The sequence below is a fragment of the Corythoichthys intestinalis genome, chromosome 17, assembly GCF_030265065.1.
Source record: "Corythoichthys intestinalis isolate RoL2023-P3 chromosome 17, ASM3026506v1, whole genome shotgun sequence".
NCBI lineage: Eukaryota > Metazoa > Chordata > Actinopteri > Syngnathiformes > Syngnathidae > Corythoichthys > Corythoichthys intestinalis.
This window is the reverse complement of record NC_080411.1, coordinates 39,619,098-39,641,395: the sequence shown is the minus strand read 5'-3', so window position 1 is coordinate 39,641,395 and position 22,298 is coordinate 39,619,098. Positions and strand designations below refer to the sequence as shown.

Genomic DNA, 22,298 nt, shown 5'->3' with positions numbered 1-22,298 from the left:
TGTCGTTTGTCAATGGAGTTAAGGCTTTTAATGTTTATATGGTTTAGCGATAGCACTCTCACTACATACATACGTGTATGTTGTCGGCGATTAGCCTAGCAATGATCTTAATTGTGGTTATTTGTCAGCCCCGTAGACGAGGCCAGTTTCTTTCACTTGGTACCAGCTAAATATTATTCAAAAAATAACGATGGTGGAAGAAAGGGAAGTCACAAACATCTTGAATTTGAAACTATGTCGTACTACGTCGTATGTTGTCGGCGATTAGCCTCGCAATGATCTTAATTGTAGTTATTTGTCAGCCCCGTAGACGAGGCCAGTTTCTTTCACTTGGTACCAGCTAAATATTATTCAAAAAATAACGATGGTGGAAGAAAGGGAAGTCACAAACATCTTGAATTTGAAACTATGTCGTACTACGTCGTATGTTGTCGGCGATTAGCCTAGCAATGATCTTAATTGTGGTTGTCAGGCCAAAACCCTCTAAATATATATTAAATGCATCTTACCGGATATAAAATGACTACTACATAGTCTGTGGTGATTTTTTGGTGTCCAGTTTTCACGTCGAATTGCAGCCGTCCATTTCGCTCTCCTCTTTGGATCCCTCGGAATACGGTAAAACTTCAAGTCTCTCCTTCCATCTTCTCTGTTAGTGCAACCAACAGCCACACACGCCTTCACCATTTTGATTATTAATGTTAAGGAGCAGAAAAACACGCCGTAAATAGGAGAAATGTACGTAGCCGTAACAGGTTAACACTATGTTTTGACGGACAAGTGGGCGGAACCATACAGCGAGCACGTGATACGTGGGTAGGCTCTATAGGAATGAAAAACTACGAAAGTTGCACCGCATACAAACAGGAAGGATTGTCTCGGGAGTGATTTGTTTTAGGATTCAAGGTAATTATTATATTTTTCGTACCATGCATGCATTTTGAAACGTTGTGAAAAAAAATCAGTGGGAGAAATTAACCGCTACGGACTAGTATCACTCTTCAACATATTTAGGTAAAGTAAATGCAAACTGGCCGTTTTGTTTTTTTTGTTTTGCTTTTAACCAAGAATCGAAACTCTTTCACTTACAGAATTCAGGGATTTAAGCATTTATTCACAAGAATTTTCAATGGAAAAAGCTCTTTGTATACATATAGCGGCTGCTAATTTCCTTTCAGACTAGCTTCATAGTTTGCAATATTTACGTAAAATAAATGCTACCTTCACGTTTTTTGGTTTTTTTTTTGCTTTTAACAAAGAATCGAGACTGTTTTACGTCCATATCTATAAAGGATTAAGGGATTCAAGTATTTATTCACAAGAATTTTCAACGGAAAAAGCCATTGTGGCAGCCCCCTTATCACAATAAAGAGCTAAGAGACTAGCATCATTCTTCGACATAGTTGCGTAAAATAAATGTTACCTGCACGTTTGTTTTTTTTTTTTGCTTTTAAACTAGAATCGAAACTGTTTTATGTCCATATCTATAAAGAATTCAGGGAGTTAAGAATTTATTCACAATAATTTTGACCGGAAAAGCACTGTTTACATATGGAGGCCGCCTCATTGAGTAACAGACTAGCTTCATTCTTCAACATATTTACGTAAAATAAATGCTAACTACACTTTTTTTTTTTTTTTTTTTTTGCTTTTACCAAGAATCGAGACCGTTTTACGTCCACATCTATAAACAATTCAGAGATTTAAGCATTTATTCACAAAAATTTCTTTCCTTTTCTTGCTTTTGACCAAGAATCAAGACTGTTTTACTTGCATATCTATAAAGAATTCGGCGATTCAAGAAATGCTCTGCGGGCGCTAGCTACATTAATTAACAGACTAGCATTGTACTTTGACATTGTTATGTTAAATATATGCTAAATGCAGGTTTTTTTTTTTGTTGTTGTTTTTTTTTTGCTTTTAACCAAGAATCAAGACTGTTTTACGTCCATATCTATAAAGATTTCAGGGATTTCAACGAAAAAAGCTCTTTTCTGTGTGATTCTACCCGGTCAGCTTTGAAGGCCACGCCAACAATGCAGGCCCCTTATTTATCGGCCCCATGCCTCGTTTCCCGTCAATACATTATGAAGTTTATTTGTCATTCAATGTAAGTGTTGTTGTGAGGCACATCAAGTTGTCTTCCCTTGCCTCACGGCATTTTCCACCAGTTAACAAACGAACAAAAAACATGTCAATAACACTCGAATTTATGCATTTAGGGTAAAAATCCCGCGTATGACTTGTAATACACGAGTAATTGTTTTCCATTTCTTTATCGTTAAAGATAATGCAAAGGTAATGATGTCTCAGCTGTGACGCAACACACATAATTCCAGTCAAATTGAACATAAGTGTACCTGTTATTGCTTTGTGGTGGCAGTGTCTTGGTTCCACATCTGCCTTCATGAGACAAAATTACCATATTCATGTATTAGGACACATTCAACTGGATGCTTCGGAGATTTTCAGGTCCCTGATTGCGTTTCCATCTACTGCCATTAAATCAATAAAATACAAAACTATTTTGGTTGTGGCGACTCTTAGCCATTTCTTCATGTTGTTCTCCCATGTCTTGATGATGGCAGATGGATGCGGCATTTCCTAATTATCTTTTTTGAGGGATTTTGATGAGTAATGCCACTCCATCTCCACTGTTGTTTTGGTTCGAGGAATGTAAAACGGAATTCGCGAGCAGAAATTCGGAAGTAAAACGGAAGTACCCCGGATACTTGTCTATACAATAATATGTAATATACAGTGGTATGAAAAACTATCTGAACTTTTTGGAATTTCTCACATTTCGGCATAAAATCACTATCAAATGTGATCGGATCTTTGTTAAAATGAAAATAAAAAAGAACCCTAGAGTGTCTGCTAAAGTTTACAGAAATCACTGGCACAGTCCAGTATCTCTGTGTGCACATCAACTATATGTAAAACTATGGCCAACAATGGTGTTTATGGGAGGACTCCACAGAGGAAGCCACTGCTCTCTTAAAAAAACATTGTTGCTCGTTTAATGTTCGCAAAAAGGCACAGAGGCTTTGGCAAAATATTTTGTGGACTGATTAAACCAAAGTTGAATTGTTTGGGAGGAACACGCAACGTCATGTGTGGAGGAAAAATGGAACAGCTCACCAACATGAACACCTCATCCCCACCATGAAGCATAGTGGAGGGAGTATCATGATTTAGGGCTGTTTTGCTGCCTCAGGCCCTGGACAGCTTGCAGTCATTAATGGAAGAAGGAATTCAAAAGTTTATCAGGATGTTTTGCAGGAAAACCTGAGGCCGTCTGTCAGACAGTTGAAGCTAAAAAGAGGATGGATGCTGCAACAAGACAATGATCCAAAACACAGAAGTAAATCAACTTCAGAATGGTTTCAGAAGAACAAAATACACGTTCTGGAGTGGCCAGGTCAAAGTCCAGACTTGAACCCCATTGAGATTGTGTAGCATGACCTAAAGACAGCGATTCATGCCAGACATCCCAGGAATCCGACTGAACTACAGCAGTTTTGTAGAGAACAATGGCGCAAGATTAGTCATGATTGATGTGCCAGACTGATCTACAGCTACAGAAAGCGTCTGGTTGAAGTTGTTGCTGCCAAAAGGGGGACACAAAATATTAAATGTGATGGTTCACTTATTTTTCCCCCTTCTGTCATTGTTTGCATACTATCCTCATTAAAATATGAAAACCTATCTATATGACCTATAAATGTTTGGGTGGTTTTAGTTAAAGCAGACACTGTTTTTCATCTGTGTGATTTTGACAAAGATCAGATCCCCTTTGATGGTGATTTTATGCAGAAATGTGAGTAATTCCAAAAGGTTCAGATACTTTTTCATGCCACTGTAAACTACATTGTCATAGCTACTTGAGTTTTGACCTAAATAAATACACAATATACAGATCAGATTTATGTAAAATAATTTTATTCATATTTTAGAAATGGTAAAAAATAAAACATTACAGTGAGCATGAGGGGAATCCACAAGTTATGTAATTAAGAACTGAGGACATGTAGCACATTCTGTAATATAGCGAGCAACAAGTAAACCGCCAAGAGGCAAATGCATGGCTTCAAAGTTATACAGAGATGATAACACATATTGTGTCTCACATGTAATATTGTTTTTTTCTTCTTGATTGCCAATCAAGTGGGATTCAGCAGAAAATACTGATCTTAATCAAACAAAAAAGGGCCAAAGACATCAGAAATAATCTTTGAACTCTGTGAATAACTGATTGTAAATATGCATTTGATTGTCTGCATTGTCCCTGCCGTATTAAGTGTCTTAGGAGTGGACAGACTGCTTCTGATTGTGGCGTGGACTCATATCAATGGCACACCACACCTCTCTTTCTGGTTGATTTATTTGGCGGTGATGACCACAGGCATGTCAGTGGTGTTTTCAGACTCAACCTCTTTCTCATCTGAGTCACTCTCCATGCTGTCGCTCTCATCTGAATCGCTGTCAGCTGCACCAGGCGTGTCCTTAGCTTCCACAGATTCTTCTTCCTGTTCGTCTACATCTGCGGAGCTTCCACTATCGTTTGTGCCTGCATTTTCCTCCTCCTCTGGCAGAACTTCCTGATTTTCAGGTGTGCTGGTGTCTTCTTCCAATATTTCAGAATGCTTCTGGTAAGGCTGAAGCAAAGAAGCAGAGCATTATTATAAAAATGCAAATTTCCGCAGCTGCAAAATGAATGCAACTTGCTGCAAGACATAAGATGGTACCTAACCCCAGCAAAATTATATATACAATATGTTATAATATAAATTATATATACATATTAGGGCTGTCAAACAATTAAAATTTTTATTCAAGTTAATCACAGCTTTAAAATTAATTAATCGTAATTAATCGCTATTCAAACCATCTCTAAAATATGCCATATTTTTCCGTAAATTATTGTTGGAATGGAAAGATAAGACATAAGACGGATATATACATTCAACATACTGTACATAAGTATTGTATTTGATTATTATAACAATAAATCCACAAGATGGCATTAACATTATTAACATTCTTTCTGTTAAAGTGATCAACAAGAAAGACTTGTAGTTCATAAAAGATAAATGTTAGTACAAGTCATACTAATTTTATATTAAAACCCCTTTTAATGTTTTCATTTTAATAAAATTAGGAAAATTTTCAATCAAAAAATAAACTAGATGCACTAAATACACCACAAGGTGTCAATGGCGAATTTTAAATTAACTTAGAAATCAAGCCAAATAATGTGTTTTGTCCCTCGACTGACACCTTAGTTTCCTGTTTACTGGTCCATCCATTGTAATTCACGTCATTTGAGTGCTGGCTTCACAACGTACTTGACCTCAGTTAATTTGTGTATTGTGAATAAATATTGCCATCCAGTGTATTTGTTGAACTAAACAAAATGTTTGAATAGCGTTTGACCAAAGTCTGAGTAAGTTTTATGTGTATAACTATGTGTATAACATAGCTATTTTGATTGGGAATGCCAGTTCTCTTTACACTGTTGTTTAACTGTGTGAGAATAGGGCCTCATTAATACAGATTGAAGCGCTTTTCTTTTTGAGAGCTATTATTTGACGGCACGGTGACTAAGTGGTTAGCACGTCTGCCTCACAGTTCTGAGATCAAGGAATCAAGGGTTCAATCCCGGGCTCTGGCCTTCCTGTGTGGAGTTTGCATGTTTTCCCCGTGCCTGGGTGGGGATTCCTCTGGGAACTCTGGTTTCCTCCCACATCCCAAAAACATGCATGGTAGATTGAACACTCTAAATTGTCCGTAGGTATGAGTATGTGCCTGAGTTGTATGTCTCATTGTGCCCTGCGTTTGGCTGGCAACCAGTTCAGGGTGTACCCTGCCTATTGCCCATAGTTTGCTGGGACGACACTCGTGAGGAAAAGCGGCATGGAGAATGAATATTATTTTTGTTGTGCTTTCACTAAATGATACTTATGTTTGTTGTGAAGGAGTTGCCGAAGCTTATGCCAATAAACGGCGCGGTCCAATGAACGCCTGTGTCCACTCGCCTTTTGTAATTTTCTGATATAGAATTATCCAAGGCACCTTGAAGTGCACACGGCGCCAATGCTGTTTACTCACATGATGCAGGAGTGAATTAGAGTTACGGCCTGCCGAGAGCCGTAAGCTGTGTTAATGTTGAGCTGAATGTGCTAATAAAGAAAGTGCCAGCATGTCACGTGTGGTATACCTTTGTTAAGAAAAAGCACAAAACAAGTCACCTTTGACTGCCGCTTAACTCTCAAGTGCGTCATAGTAATCTGTTTGAGGCAATGCATGAGCGGGTCATTCCGCGCATGCGTTAAATATTTTAACGTGATTAATTTAAAAAAAATAATTATCGCCCGTTAACGCGTTAAATTTGACAGTTCTAATACATATATATATGTACGCTCACCGGCCACTTTATTAGGTACACCTGTCCAACTGCTCCTTAACACTTAATTTCTAATCAGCCAATCACATGGCGGCAACTCAGTGCATTTAGTCATGTAGACAAAGTTTAAGACAATCTCCTGCAGTTCAAACTGAGCATCAGTATGGGAAAGAAAGGTGATTTGAGTGACTTTGAACGTGGCATGGTTGTTGGTGCCAGAAGGGCTGGTCTGAGTATTTCAGAAACTGCTGATCTACTGGGATTTTCATGCACAATCATCTCTAGGGTTTACAGATGGATGGATCCATCCTGCATTGTATCAACGGTAGTGGTGTAATGGTGTGGGGAGTATTTTCTTGGCACTCTTTGGGCCCCTGGTACCAACTGAGCATCGTTGGAATGCCACAGCCTACCTGAGTATTGTTGCAGACCATGTCCACCCCTTTATGACCACAATGTACCCAACTTCTGATGGCTACTTTCAGCAGGATAATGCGCCATGTCATAAAGCTGGAATCATCTCAGACTGGTTTCTTGAACATGACAATTAGCTCACTGTACTCAAATGGCCTCCCCAGTCACCAGATCTCATTCCAATAGAGCACAGGTGTCAAACCGATTCCAGAAAGGGCCAAGTGGGTGCTGGATTTTGTTCCAACCGATACCGTGCAGAGAGTTTAACCAATGAACTTCCTACTGAAACAAGCAGCACCTGACAAAGTTTAACTGATTACACATGTAAAAGATCTGATTGGTGAAAAGGTGTCCTCTTCATTGGTTGGAAAGCAAACCTGCACCCACTTGGCCCTTTCTGGAATCGGTTTGACACCTGTGCAATAGAGCATCTTTGGGATGTGGTGGAACGGGAGATTCGCATCATGGATGTGCAGCCGACAAATCTGCACCAATTGTGTGATGCCATCATGTCAATATGGACCAAACTCCTTGAGGAATGCTTCCAGCACCTTGTTGAATCTATGCCACGAAGAATTGAGGCAGTTCTGAAGGCAAAAGGGGGTCCAACCCGTTACTAGCATGGTGTACCTAATAAAGTGGCCAGTGAGTGTATATGTATATATATGGCGGAAAACACAGAAAAGACTGAAAAAGCAGTTTCTGCTCTTGCACTTCTCTTTAAAAGAAACTGCTGTATTTTAAGCCAAAACTGTTGTGTTTGATAGAAAAATATGTCTATATGCTGCCATCCATTCATGGCACCATAAGCCCCCGAACTATTTTTAATTTGTCCATTTTAACCTGAAAACCCCCATTTACAGACGTCGCACAACCGCTTTTGTTTCAACCCAGCCATAAAACGAAGGTAATTAATTATATTTATTCAAAATGTCATTTTTAGCTTAGAATCATTAATTGATGTCTAATACTGGACTGTCTCAGAAAATTAGAATACACAATATTCTAATTTTCTGAGACAGTCCTGTATATTGTTCTATGTAAAGGACGTCAGCCAAGGTCGGCCCCCCACATTTTTACCACGCCAAATCTGGTCCCCTTTGCAAAAAGTTTGGACACCCCTGCTTTAAATGGTGGATTAATGTACAGGACTGTCTCAGAAAATTAGAATATTGTGTATTCTAATTTTCTGAGACAGTCCAGTAGTTCGTTTAAAAAAGAAAACGACTTTAAAAAAAAAACTATTCACTTGCATATTTTAAACTTTTAAACAAAAAAAGTCACGGATATCCACCTCATAACTATTGCTTAATTGTATTTTTTTGTTACTGTCGCATTTTCTCCGATATGTTAGATGATAAATAATCGATCCAAACAAAGACAAATTGAAAAATAACATTTAAAAGGGTAAATATATGAAAAACAACATCTCGACCACTCCTAGATGTCTGCGATTTCTGCATCGCGACCCTTGTTATATTACCATGTTTCACCCATAAAATCCCAAAGAAATCCAGCTGTGGCCATTCACAGCTGCGTCTTGACACTCAGTGATACATGCAACATGAGTTTTAGGATCGAAAAAAGGTAAGTACGTGATCATATCTCATTAAAGTCATGGCGTCTGTAATTCTGCTCTTGCGTGCTCTCACCTCCAGTTAGGGTTTTGCTGTTTAAAAAAAAATGTTTTTTTTTAAAAAAATGCCCTCCTGTTCAAAAATGTTCTTCCCCAACAAAATTGAGATTTTAAGCTTTCCAATGATGTCTCACACGTGCATATCGGACAATTTTGAAATTTGGCCAAAATGGGGGTGTCAGAGCGGAACCTCAAGTCACCTGAGTGTTTTCCGCCGTATACATATATATATATATATATATATATATATATATATATATATATATATATATATATATATATATATATATATATATATATATATATATATATATATATATATATCATGGCGCATTAAGCCCCCGAACTATTTTTAATTTGTCTGTTTTACCCTGAAAACCCAAAATGGCCGTCATTTTTAGCTTTGAATCATTAATTGATGTCTAATATTTAGTTTAAAAAGAAAAACTACTTAAAAAATTTATTCACTCGCATATTTTAGACTTTTAAACAAATTACATCACAATGAAAAAATTGGCGTCTGTAAAAAAGTCACAGATATCTACCTCATAACTATCGCTTAATTGTATTATATTTGTTACTGTCACATTTCTCCGATACGTTAGATGATAAATAATTAGGGCTGTCAAAATTATCGCGTTAACGGGCGTTAATTAATTTTTTAAATTAATCACGTTAAAATATTTGACGCAATTAACGCAGATGTCCCGCTCAGACAGATTTAAATGACAGTACACGGAAACGCTCACTTGTTGTTATGGAGTTTTGCCGCCCTCTGCTGGCGCTTGGGTGAATGACTTTTTTAAACCCTGAGTTTTAGCGCTTAAACGCCAAACAGTGCAATTTTCATGAAATTATAAGTAATAATAATTGACCACAGCATCCTCTCTCTATTAGCCTCCCTCTCTGTGCACCAGCAGCAACACACACTTAGCCACTTAGCTTACCTTACTTCTACAGCACTTTTCAAGTTTTGAAACAGGTTTAAAATTACTGCGGCATTTCTTTCAGTAAAAGACAATAAAAGTAAAGTAGACGAAATGAGCCGACCAGGGTTTGTTGCTCCTGTCCAGTCCCCTTTCTCTTGGTAGCAGTTGCTGCTGTTGTAGCCTTAAACTGTTTGTGTTCATTCACGTTTCGTCTTCAAATGTTTTATCAGGTTCAAGGTATTGAAACTGGCCGATTTAGCTCCACCACTCGAAACTTTCAGGCCGCAACTCTTGCACTTGAAGGACATTAGAAATTGAAATATTTCCAGACAGCCGACATTTTCCTCTCGTAGTTTGTTTTTTTTACATATGAAAAAGCTGCCCTGACATTGGTTAAGAACGGCTACTGGCCCGCTCTCACTGGTCTGGAGCAGGCCAATAGCGATAGCTGCTTGGCATGCAAAGTTATCACGTGTCATCACATAACAGAGAGTGTAGTGAGCGTCAGGAGAAAAAAAGGCTGCGTTCAAGTGTTATAATACTGGACCGGTAAATGGTGTCGTCACCCTCTTTGTTCGTACTCGCACCGCAGTGTATCATATGGGATTTTTCATTATGTACACTACGGTTCAAAAGTATGGGGTCACTTAGACCCCAAACTTTTGAATGGTGGTGTACATCTTGACACTGTAGAAAACACATACAGAAGTACACTTCTCTTTAAACAGCTTCCTACTCAAGTTTTCAGGTTAGCAAGTTCACACAGTTTAATGTTATGCTAACTGTGATGCATGTCGAACTTTCAGTGGCAAAATTAGTGGAATGTTACCAGCCTCCACAACACTTGACGTCTTTTAGATTATTACAGTGTCTGCTGCTACCTGAAAAAAAAACTTCTTAAATCCCTCCTCTTCGGTATTAATGTATTTCTATTGGGATGTGAGTGTGCTTGGTTTGTGTGTTGTCTAGTCATCAACCAATCAAAAGTGCATTTGAGAGGGAAAAAACATGGACCAGCACATTCAGCATGTGAAAAGGGGTAAATGTAAGTCTGATCATAATGAAAATACTTCACTTAATAGCGGTAGGGTCAATTTTATTCTTAAAACATAGTGGAAGACAATCTAAATTACCTATATAGCTGACCTCATTATAATGCAAATAACATTGCTTTAAAGTTGATGGGAACAATTTAAGCATCCTGAAAAGTTGGTACAGTAATGTTATGTCCCCGCTGTTCTTATGCAAACCTACGCCCTTGGTTGTTTCAGTGTGAGGTGCAATTCAGGAAATGTATTGTATTAAATGGGTAAAGTACATACAAAAGCTGCCAGAACTCGACATGGACCTTCTCTTTGATTATACTTAACGTTAAGTGCTGCTTTGGGGCTGCCAATTTTTCACTGAAAACCAGTGGCTAATTTCAGAACTGTATTTTCTGGAAGCTATTTTTAAAGAATTCCTGCTGTACACGCTTGCTGTAAAAGGAGACACTTGTAATCAGCGGACCCAGCGACAAGTACAAAAAGGCAGGATCTCTGTATTTTGTAATTTCCCACATATACACATTAGCAGATGCATATGAGGGAGTGCACATCAGCAGTAGATGTTTATTTTTACAAACAGTAGACAAGGGGCCAGCTAGTTAACATGAATCATTTCATCTCTATTATTTTCAAAGCGCCAGCACAGGAATGCCAATGATTGACACGAGATTTGTCGGAAGCTGTTAGGCTTTATCAGCTTTCCGTCATCAACACAAGTAGAGGCATTTATTTAAACTAAGAAAGTTACAATCTACAGCTTTAACCCAGCAATGTCAAAACGACTATTGAAACTCTGTAATTAGGATTTTCTTAAATTATGCCCCTGACTATTTTGACTACTGTATTTTTTGTCCCTCTTTGAAAGTTTTCACCCAGAGGATTACTGGTTTTGAAAAATTGGCTTACTTTGGCTTTGCAGAACACACACAACAACTATGGTGGTCTAAATTTGATGGAAAGTGCTGTATTGGAAAAGCTTGTGTTATATATCTGAGTTATCAATCCAGAACTAGAAACGGCAATTTCTGAAGAAATTGCGATGAGGCTTTGCTGTGGTTGATACAGATCTATGAGGTCACTTCCTGTTGATCTGGGGACATTTCAGGGTCACTTCCTGTTAATATCAGGTCACTTCCTTTGATTTAGGGACATTCCTGGGACACTTTTTGTTGATATCAGGTCACGTCCTGTTGATTTAGGCACAGTTTTTTTTGTTGTTGTTGCTATTGAAAATGAATGGGAAATTTGGACGTACATGGCCTTTAATGGCATCCCATTAGAAATGAATGGGAAAGTTTTGATGAATTTTGGGGGAACCGTAAATTTTGGGCAAATTCTGTATACGACTTTCATGCTCCTTACCGTCATGGAATTTTTGATGTGTGAATTATGTGATTTGGTCAAAAATTGTTGGACTAGCTACATTTTGAAACTTTTTTTTTGTTGTTGTTAAAAAACAACAACCTTCGTTTACAGATGAACGAAAAAATATCGGGGTCATTTGAAAATATCCCTGCGTCATGCGAAAATTCTGGTCATTTTGATATCTGAACGGTCGGTCAAACTGTGCAGTGCGCCGAAAAAGCACAGAGAATAAGATTATGAAAGAGAAAAAGAAAAATAATTTTATTAGCCGGGCCTTTACTTTGAAAAGCCCCATCTTTATATCTAAGTATACTCCCCACCAAAAAAATTAATCAATCTGGCCCTATTTTGTTATCTATCCATTCATATTCTATAAAATATATCCATTTGAGAGTCTCAGGGAATGTGAGCCATGTGACTGACTGGAGAAAGTGATCATTTAATTCAATGATTTGATACAGTGTTACTAAGGAACTGAAATTCAGACACCCTGTCTTTGCATTTTTCCAGTTTGGCACTGATCAGAGTGCACAATATTTTTGGTTGTGAGGAAAAGCTTCAAGTCTTACACCACAAACACATTTGGACATGAGTAAAAATAGAAAGCAGGATATTGAGGTCCTATAAACATAATAACTCATTACGAACGTAACTAACCGAATGTGGAAAACATTGACTCCGGCCACCAACGGATATGAATGTCCGTAAAAATAGCTTCAAATAGATTTTTTTTTTCAATAACTCAATGCTTAAGAACATTTCATTTTACTTATAAAGATTCAAAAAAGGCCCCAACTGACCTCACTCTTGTACACCTCTGGTGACTTCTCCACCTCGTTGTTAACGGGCATGTTATAACCCGATTTCTTGTCAACGTATTCATAGGACTTGTAAGACGAAGGAGCCTTATGGTAGGTCTTGTCCCCCCCGTAGACATAGCTCTTGTATTCACTGGGGTATCCCCCCATGCTGTCACCACGGCCTGAATCTGTGTCTGTGACAATTGTGGGCAACAGGGCATCCTCTGTTGTTTCATACTGGGGCTCATCGGTCACAATTACTGGGGTCACTGTTTCAGGAGCTACAGTGGAAGATTCGCCAGATTCTGAGCTGTCTTCTTCGTCTTCCTCTTCTTCGTCACTTTCCTGGAGGAACAAACGACATCTCAGTGTCAATGGAGAATTTTCTGGAACTGCCAATGGGAAAAATAGGGTAATTGTTGCGTTGTTTAACATTTAAATTTGCTTTTATTGTTAAAAATGATTTATAAAAAAGCATTTTTAGTATCCTGCTTTTTTAGTATCCTGTTCCAGGTCATGGGTAAACCAATAACTATACACACATACAGTGACCAGAATTAGGTAGAGTAGCCAAAATCGTTACTCAAGTAAGTGTATCGTTACTTCAAAATAATATTACTGAAGTAAAAGTGAAAGAAAACCTCCAAAAATTATTTAAGTACAAGTAAAAAAGTGTTTTGTGAAAAGAATACTTAGATATTGAGTAACATTATGGGTAATTGCTTAAGATGTTTGATTTTTTTTTTTTCTCAGAACAAAGTTAATTATATGAAATGTTATTATTATACTGTACTATAACATATTATATAACCACATTAAGCCAAAGAAATACAAAAAAAAAAAAAAATGTAAGGACGAGTGTAGCCCAAAGTAGCGGAGTAAGAGTAGTGTTTCGTCTTCACAAATCTACTCAAGTAAAAGTATAAATTATGGCTTAGTAAACCTACTCTTAAAAGTATATTTTTCTCCAAAAGTTACTCTAGTAAATGTAAAAGAGTAAATGTAATGCGTTACTACAATAATCATTTAAATTCACAATTCATTGGAATAGGCGACCAAACAAACATCAGCCGAGGTAAACGCTGGTGGGAAGATGTCATTTTCACCCTCAGCTGTATAATTGGCAGTTTGGCGCACGCACCATAATATTGATCCTGCAGTCACGTGTTGTTGGAGCAATTGAAAAAATGATTGTCTTATTACATGGTGTCTATGAGAAGCGCTAAACAGTCACTGACTTGTGATGCATTATTGGAGCATTAAAAAAGGCTGTTCGTCGTTGTGGAAAACCATGTTTTCATCCCAGGTTACGACTTTACAACAGATCAAAACGATATTCCAACATGGGAACTCAGATCTCCCGATACACATGAACGCAGCATATCTCCTGAAGGTACTTCGCGAAAAGTGTCTCATATGTCTATCACAGCCAAAGTCCCGTGCATAAATTACCATATTAAGGATCCATTTGCTGATTGTGTATATGGAATGAATAGAGTTATATGAACATATTAAATAGGCACATTCTGTCGATTGTGCTATGTAGACTTAAAACTCCAAAGTATTTTTTTTATCGGTGAAATTCATACTTGGGCTATGCAGATCAATGCTGGGGCACGTGCCCCAGTGAAATATGTCTGGCGACACCCATGCTTTGAACTGTACTCACACTTTCCTCCGAATCATCTTCTTCTTCATCATCATCATCATCATCGCTGTCTTTACTTGGTTCATCTTGGTTGTCGACAGAGGGCGTCTCTGTTGCAGCATCATCTGTAGTCTCAAAGTTGACAAAAGATGGAATCTCGACTGCTGCCTGCCGCAAAAATGCAGAAATCAAAATAGTATGCAGTATATTAGCATTTAAATGCATGTTTTATATCTTACCTCATTGGAACTGTCTGTGCTCTCATCTGAACCAGCAGCAAAGGGTGCGAAAAAATTCTGAAACAGCTGTAAAAACATTGGTGACAGTTGGCTAAAATTGTTGTATGAGTTTTATTTAAGCAAATACACATGAAATGTAAGTTGTACCCTGAACGGTGCCACACGAAGTCGAGTCAGTTCGGCCATCTTTTTCCTGAAAAGCGAAGGTGCAGGTCGTCTGACCTGTGGACAAAACAAACAGTTATTGTGGATGTCTCAGTTTGTGTGTCCGTCTGTTGAACTTTCACCTACCACTTCTTCAGAGCTCTCTGCAGAACTGTCAGAAAATTTTCTTGCCTAAAAAATCAGACAAGCATGATCACTACAAAATTAAAAGGTGTCAAATTTCATACAATCAAACTTTAGTTGAAATGGGTAGTTAAAAAAGGTTGCGGGCTAAAGAATTTTGAAAATTAACACAAATGGAATAACTCACTGGTCGGCAGAGAACTGCAGCAAAGAACAAAACAAAAACAAATGCCACTCTCATGGTGTCCGTTTGTTGTCTGGAAGGAAAGAAACACAAGCACTGATGTTGAAACAATATAAGACAATATGTTTTTCATAAAATAAATATAAATGAAACAAAACGTGACTGCATTGGTTCCTGGCTCACTGGCATTTTCAGAGGGTGATTTTAGTACCATAATTTTCGAACTATAAGGGGCACCTGACTGTAAGCCGCCACCCTCTGACTTTGACACAAAAATGACATTTGTTCATAGATAAGCCGCACTTTTGTATGCGATATTTACACCAAAATATATTACCCGGTAACACTTTATTTGACAGGGGCATCATAAGACCAAATGAACCACCAATGCTTCAAGAAGCTTCAGACGGTCAACCTGTGCTGCCACCTGCTGTCTACACTGTTATCGTCCAACATGCCTCCTAGCATGCTTTGCGGCGCTACGGATGTAAATAACAATTAAAATTCATGTTCTCTGCTCAAAGGGTTGGACAAAATAATGGAAACACCTTAAAAAAAAATCAACAAAAACAAATTTAATATGGTGCAAGGCAGTAATTACAGACTCAAATCTCCGAGGTATTGATTCATACAATTTGTGAATTGTTTCCAAAGGAATTTTAAGCCATTCTTCAGTTAGAATACCCTCTAACTTTTTTAGAGACGATGGCGGCGGAAATCGACATCTTAATTTAATCTCTAAAACTGACCATAAATGCCAATGATGTTGAGGTCTGGGGATCGTGCCGGCCACACGAGATGCTCAACTTTATTAGAACGTTCTTCATGCCATTCTTTAACAATTATGTTCAATGATTATGATGCCAAAATGTGAGGTTTTTTTGATTATTTTGTCCAACCCCTGTAATTATTTCTTGAGTTACTGTTCCAGTTGTTTCATTAATTGCTAGTTATGGTATTTGGTAACACCTTATCTGACAGTGGCGTCATAAGACAATAATTATCATAATTATCATAATTGTCATGTCATAATTATGACATGACAGTGCCATGAACATTAATGAATGCTTGTGACCGATGTCATTTTGTGTCATCCGTCAAATTCTCTCACTTTTGAATGGAGCTAAAAGATCCGAGCTGCACATAAATGGAGTGAGCGACATAATTTGCCAGAGGACACTTAATGACATCTGTCATAAGCATTCATTAATGCTCATGATTGTGACGGTTTTATGACAGTCTTATGACACCGCTGACAAATAAAGTGTTAACTATTAACCCAAATAAATCAACAAATAAGCCACATAGGACTATAAGCCACCGGATTCAAAGTGAGGGGGAAAAGTAGAGGCTTATAGTCCGAAAATTACTCTACTTACGAACGTCTCTACCTACAGAATTATCAGGTTAAGACACACCTCAACGGGAAAGTATTGCCTCTTGTTACGAAATAAATTTCAGGATATGAAATGCAAAAATACAGTACGGCTGGTACTCGCACCTCCCAGAGTTTACTGAACGTAACATACTAATAGCGGCTCTGCCACTGGCTATTGCCTAGCATTCCTGGATTCCACTTGGGTTAGAGTGGGACCTCTACTGTATATGTATGTGAGTATCCCAGTGTCCTCTTCATTCGCCCTTTGTGTTCTGACAGCTTTACATGAGTGTATTAACTTTTATTCTTTATTCAAAGAATCCACCATCAGTTGACAAGGCAACTCCCACAGACTTTGCAGAGAAATTCTGCGATTTAAGCATTTATTTGCAAGAGTTTTCAAATTTAAAAGCTCTTTGTTTCATGACAGCTGTCATGTTGGATCAAACAATACCATAACTTTGGCTTGAAATATTTACGTAAAATGAATATCTGCCCGTTTTTTGCTATTAACCAAGAATCTAAACTGTTTTACGTTCATATCTATTGAAATTCAGTGATTTTTAAGGATTTATTTGCACGAATTATCAAATTCAAAAGCTCTTTGTTTCATGACGGCCGCCATGTTGGATTAAACAATACTGTGAATTTGGCTTGAAATATTTAGATAAAGTGAATGATAACTGCCCGCTTTTTGCTTTTAACCAAGACTGCTTTGTGTACATATCTATAGAAATTCCGTAGTTTAAGCATCTATTTGCAAGAATTCTCAACTTAAAAAGCTCTTTGTTTCATGACGCAAGCCATGTTGGATTAAACAATAACTTTTTTATCTTGTTCTTTCAACTGATAGTGAAGTCTATGCTTTATTCTTGTTTTTTTACACTATGCACAACTATGATTTTATGTTTATAATGCAATAATCTAACTAACATATATTTGTTACGTTTTGATACATTTTTCATGCATTATAAAAGAGTTATGTCTGAATTTTGGGGGTGCTTGGAACAGATTAGGGCATTTACATGGAAAACGAGTACTACTTACAGAATTTTCAGGTTACGAAATTACTTCCAGAACCAATTAAATTTCGTAAGTAGAGGTACCACTGTACAGATTTTAAATGAAGGCCATAGGTGTTTTTTTTTTTTTTTTTTTTTTTAATTTTGTTACTTTAGGACCTTTTGTCAGTCACCGCTGTACGCGGAGTTTGACGGGGGGCTGGGCCCACCCTGGTGGTCGAAAATGTCATTGTATGTAATTGACTTTCCTATGTATGAATTTAAAATTAAAGCTTTGTCTGTAAAATATTGCCTATAAAAGCAACAAAATGGATGTAATGAACCAAAAAAGTCTTTTTATAATGGGTCAAAATTATTTTTCGAACACATCATGTGACTAGCACCTTGAGACGGCCATTTGCTTTTCTTAGCCAAAACCACCTGTTGACAGATTCTGGCTAGAATATTCAGTCAAAAAGGATGTGGTGTGTACTTCTCCACTAGGTAAGACAGAAAAATGCGCGCTCACACATTGACTCACACACGCACATGCCTGTATGTACGAGCATGGGCTAAGCTACTATCCGAGCATATATCGTGTAAGTTAATTTTATTGCTGACACTGCGTTTCGGGGTCATCAACATGTTTTGCCCCCCCCCGCCAAAAAATTTCAAACTCCGCCTATGGTCACCCCCAGAGAAATCACACCTGTTTTGTAAAATATAAGATTGTTTACACATCATGTAATACTAGTGTATATCACAAGTCTGGTGTGAAAAACTGTACAATTACACTATGAAAAAATGATACAAAGTGTCCTGAAGGTTTCCTAACAATTAAGCATCTGTTTTGATGTTTTTAGTTTTATGAGATGAAAATTCACCTAAAAAATTATAATAAAAAAATTTAACCTTTCAAATAAATATTTTTCAAACAAGTGTCAATAGAATACAGTCCAAATAGACTTTACCACACCATTAAGTGGCCGATGGCTTGTTTCATAGCTTGTGACATGAAGTATTCTTTTGAAAGTATATTGTGTATTTTTTATGTATATATTCATGTGCAACCTCAGATCAGAACAGGAACAGGAAATTTCTGCTGGTTCCTCTTATGTATAACATTCAAATTGTGTGTCTGTGTTGCAAAAATCGCAAAAAAAACTTAAATTGCAAGTTGAAGTACAACCACCACAAAACCCATAAATATGGGGACAACTGAAGTGACCGAGAGTTACACCCACCCACACACACAAGCAGACACATGCATAGCAAAAACTAACATCTCATTCCAAAACCATGCCTAGTAATCCATTGCCGCTCAACTGCCTCTCATCTGAATTAAAAAAAAAAACTTTCGAGCAAATTGGGGATTTTCAACCTTTCGGCCACTCACGCAAGACACTTAACATGTTAAATGAGAGCTGTCAATTCTAAATATCCATTTTGCCTCCTTAGATGTAGTTTTGGCTAAACATAACAAAGGACCGTCTCTAAGGTGCTAGTTACATGATCTGTTCAAAAAATAATTTTGATAATTTTCATTTTATTCATTTTTGGTGTTTGTTTTATTGCTGTTATAGACAACATTTTAACGGCTAGGTCTTTATTTTATAGGGGAAGTTCAGAATTTTAACATTAACCTTAATATTTGAATTAGCGGGGGTTTAATTAGTCACTGGAGTTGATTTCAACAAATTCCGTGCAGTTTGTCAGTCATTTGTTAGTTTCAGGGCTCCAGAGTGGCTAAGCTAGCGCGAGTCAATGGTGCCTGGTTAGCATGCCAATAAAAAAACAATATTATGAGAGCTAACATGGTCAAATAAATTCAAAATGCCTATCAAAGTTCGAAATACCCAAGCGGCCAAAACAACGTCACACCAAACCGCCGTAATTCTTTTCTTTCTTCTGGGCTGTTTTATTTCGATGTGTAATGTAACCATAATAGAAAGGAGTGCTTCGGCGACAGATGCTCAGACAGCTGGGGAGTACCTTTTGTTCCAACAAAAAAAATCAGCGGTGAAAAGAACAATGTGATATCACTCAGCCCTGCTTCCCTGGAAAGCCTGTTCCCTGCAGAGCTGAAGGATTACAAATGATCAAAGGTTTTAATCTTAATTTTAAAAAGTAATGAATTACAGTTACAGATTACTTCTCCCAAAAAGTAATTGAGTTAATAACTCAGTTACCTGAATGTGAGAGTAATTAGTTACTTGGCAAAGTAACTGGTGTTACTTTTCATGTTTATTTTTTTCATTCCAAAAAAAAAAAAAAAAAAAAAAAAAATGATATTTGCTATGTTTGGAAGTCATTTAATATTGTGAATCAACCGTTAAAGTTGTTAAGATTGCTCCCGTTATTGCATTAGTTCCCTTCTGTCTACTTTCGACATGTGAAAGTTTGAAAACTTTTTCATCATTTAAAGATAGATTCAAGTCAAGATTTTGCCGATTTAGAAATATTTTGGATTAAAAGTTACTTAGGTCCGCTAGGAAGGTTCTCGACAACACAGCCTTCCTGAGAAGTCTACTGGTTTAAGATGGCGGCTATATACTAACGCCGGCGAGTCGATCATTTCGCATCTAGTTCTCTATACATGTGCTAATGCCGCCGTGTCTGTCATTTCTAGTTCTATATACATGTGATATCTACCGTAGCATCATGTTAGCGTAGTTTGTAGGCTATCGGCTACAGTCAGGTATTATTGGAGCCACCTAACATCGCGTTTGAAACGCAGTCATAACTCCCTTCCTTCCTCCCCACTCCCGCTCTTCTCTCTCGTCTGTATGAGTTCGTGTCTCTCAAAGACTTAACTACTACTAACTAACGTAGTAACAGATAGTAGCGCACGTCTTTACAGCCTCAGTAACGGTAACGGCGTTGCCAAGATAAGAAAAGTAATTAATTAGATTAATCACTACTGGAAAAAAAATAACGCCGTTATACTCTAACACCATTATTAACAACTCCGCAAATGATGCTATACATACTACAGTTATTGACATGCAATGGTAAGTTTTAATAATTTATCCTGTAAACATACCCTACACTATTGATTGCATGGGTAATCTCAATGGTAATTCTCATGCGTGCAGATGTTGTTTTTTATTGGTATGCTAAGAAGGCACCGCAGTTTAGCCAGTCCGTAGACCTTAAACCAGGGATCCCCAAACTCCGGCCCGCCTCCACTTTTGGTCTGGCACCCTGAACAATACCAGAGAGCATTTTGATTTTTTTTTTTTTTTTTTTTTTTTTTTTTTTACCTTCAATAGTGTTATTTATTTCCTGGCTTTTTTCTGAGAAGAACCCAGAGAGTGTTATTTGGTTATTATCTTTTTAATTAATAGTGTTATTATTATTTATTATAGTATAGTATAGTATAGTATAGTATAGTATAGTATAGAATTATTTTTTATTTTATTTACTTTTGTTCCGTGAAGAAACCAGAAAGGGTTATTTGATTGCGGCTTTCTGAAAAACAATTTTTACATTGAGGCACTCCTCCTTTTCTGTTACAAACTGACCCCGGCCCCTCATCAGAGAAGGGAAACGTTATGTGGCCCTCACAGGAAAAAGTTTGGGGACCACTGCCTTAAACTAACAAACTGCACGGAATTTGTTGAAATCAACTCCACCGACTAGTTAAACTCCCAATAACTCAAAGATTAAGCCTTATGTTAAAAATCCTGAACTTCCCCTTTAAATTAATTTATAGTAAAGTCAAAAAACAAGCAATGACATTTTTCGGCCACTAGGGGGGCACTGCCCCCTCTGCCCCCGCTCAATCTCCACCTATGGCTGTCATGTAACGAAAGAGAACTCCTAGCTTCACAGAAAAAACTCTCACAAATCAGGATTTGTTTCATGGGCTACCATTGCTCAAATGGAATGCTCCTATCCATCTATCCCAAATTAGTTGCTAACATGTACACAATAATTAGTTCCAACTTAAACATATGTTTACTTTTCTTATTTTATACGTGTTCTTGTAGTCATTAAAAGCGGTCTCTCGCATTAGCCTTGTTAAAATCCATTCCCTCACAAACATTGAATGCAGTTAACATTTACATTATATGAACTTGGACTAACCGTTTTTGGTGTGGCAGGAAGACAAATGAGGCTTGATCCGGTATGTTTCTGGATGCTGTGTGCTGCCCTGTGATGCTCCTGCAGTCTCCCTACTGGCATTTAAATCCGCATGCTTCTGTCACCAGCCAATCAGAGCAGAGACTGTGATGTCATGAGGTAAACCGCGCCATGATCCACCTCTTGTCTGTCTCCCCCACTCTTCCATTGGTTTGTGGTGTGGGGGTTAACGCACATACACACAGACATACAATGAAGTTAATCTAAGGACAAGCTCTGGCATGATGTAGATAAAAAAAACACCATCAAGTGCTATGACAATGATTCAACTTCCTTGCAGACAGAAAATTGTCCAACTGAGGTCTCCTGGGATAATTGACAATTTGTCTGCAAAAACAGACTGATTCATCTCAAACTGTCAACTGAAGAGAATAACCAGATTGTGATGGCGTTGCCCTTTTTTCTGCAAAAATATCCTTATTATGTCAGACACGATCACAGAAAGGACAAGTCTATGTCCTTATTTAACAACCTAGATCAAATATTCTTTGTTAAATTTGCACATGTCGGCTGGTCAGGGGTGCTGGAAGTCACTCACAGCAGCGGGTGCTGAGGATCCTGTTTTGTTTTTCCCATCCAAAAACAGCCGCTCTGGTCCAAATTTTTCATTTTTGCGCGTTTTTTCCATACAAGTCGTGGACAATGGCATTACACACGCATGCTGGACAGTATACTACTACTAGGCTACAACAAAGACAGTATTCTATTTCACCTACAAAAAAAGTGCCTGCGTTGTATTATAATGCATATCCCCACAGCTAGATGGTGCAATGATATACAAACATACTTGAAAACTAAAAGGGCCAACAAGCCAACGT

The 22,298-nt window shown here is 37.7% G+C and overlaps 1 protein-coding gene across 1 annotated transcript; it reads right to left on the bottom strand.

The window, feature by feature from the left end:
* Positions 1-4,094: 4,094 nt before the first annotated feature.
* On the bottom strand, positions 4,095-21,479 carry spp1 (secreted phosphoprotein 1). The gene is made up of 8 exons (XM_057819792.1): positions 21,424-21,479; positions 14,959-15,028; positions 14,775-14,819; positions 14,631-14,705; positions 14,484-14,549; positions 14,266-14,412; positions 12,597-12,941; positions 4,095-4,658 (listed from the first exon to the last, which is right to left on the bottom strand). The coding sequence occupies exons 2-8, from the start codon at positions 15,010-15,012 to the stop codon at positions 4,383-4,385; spliced, it is 1,008 nt and encodes a 335-aa protein (XP_057675775.1). The 5' UTR covers positions 15,013-15,028; positions 21,424-21,479; the 3' UTR covers positions 4,095-4,382.
* Positions 21,480-22,298: the final 819 nt, after the last annotated feature.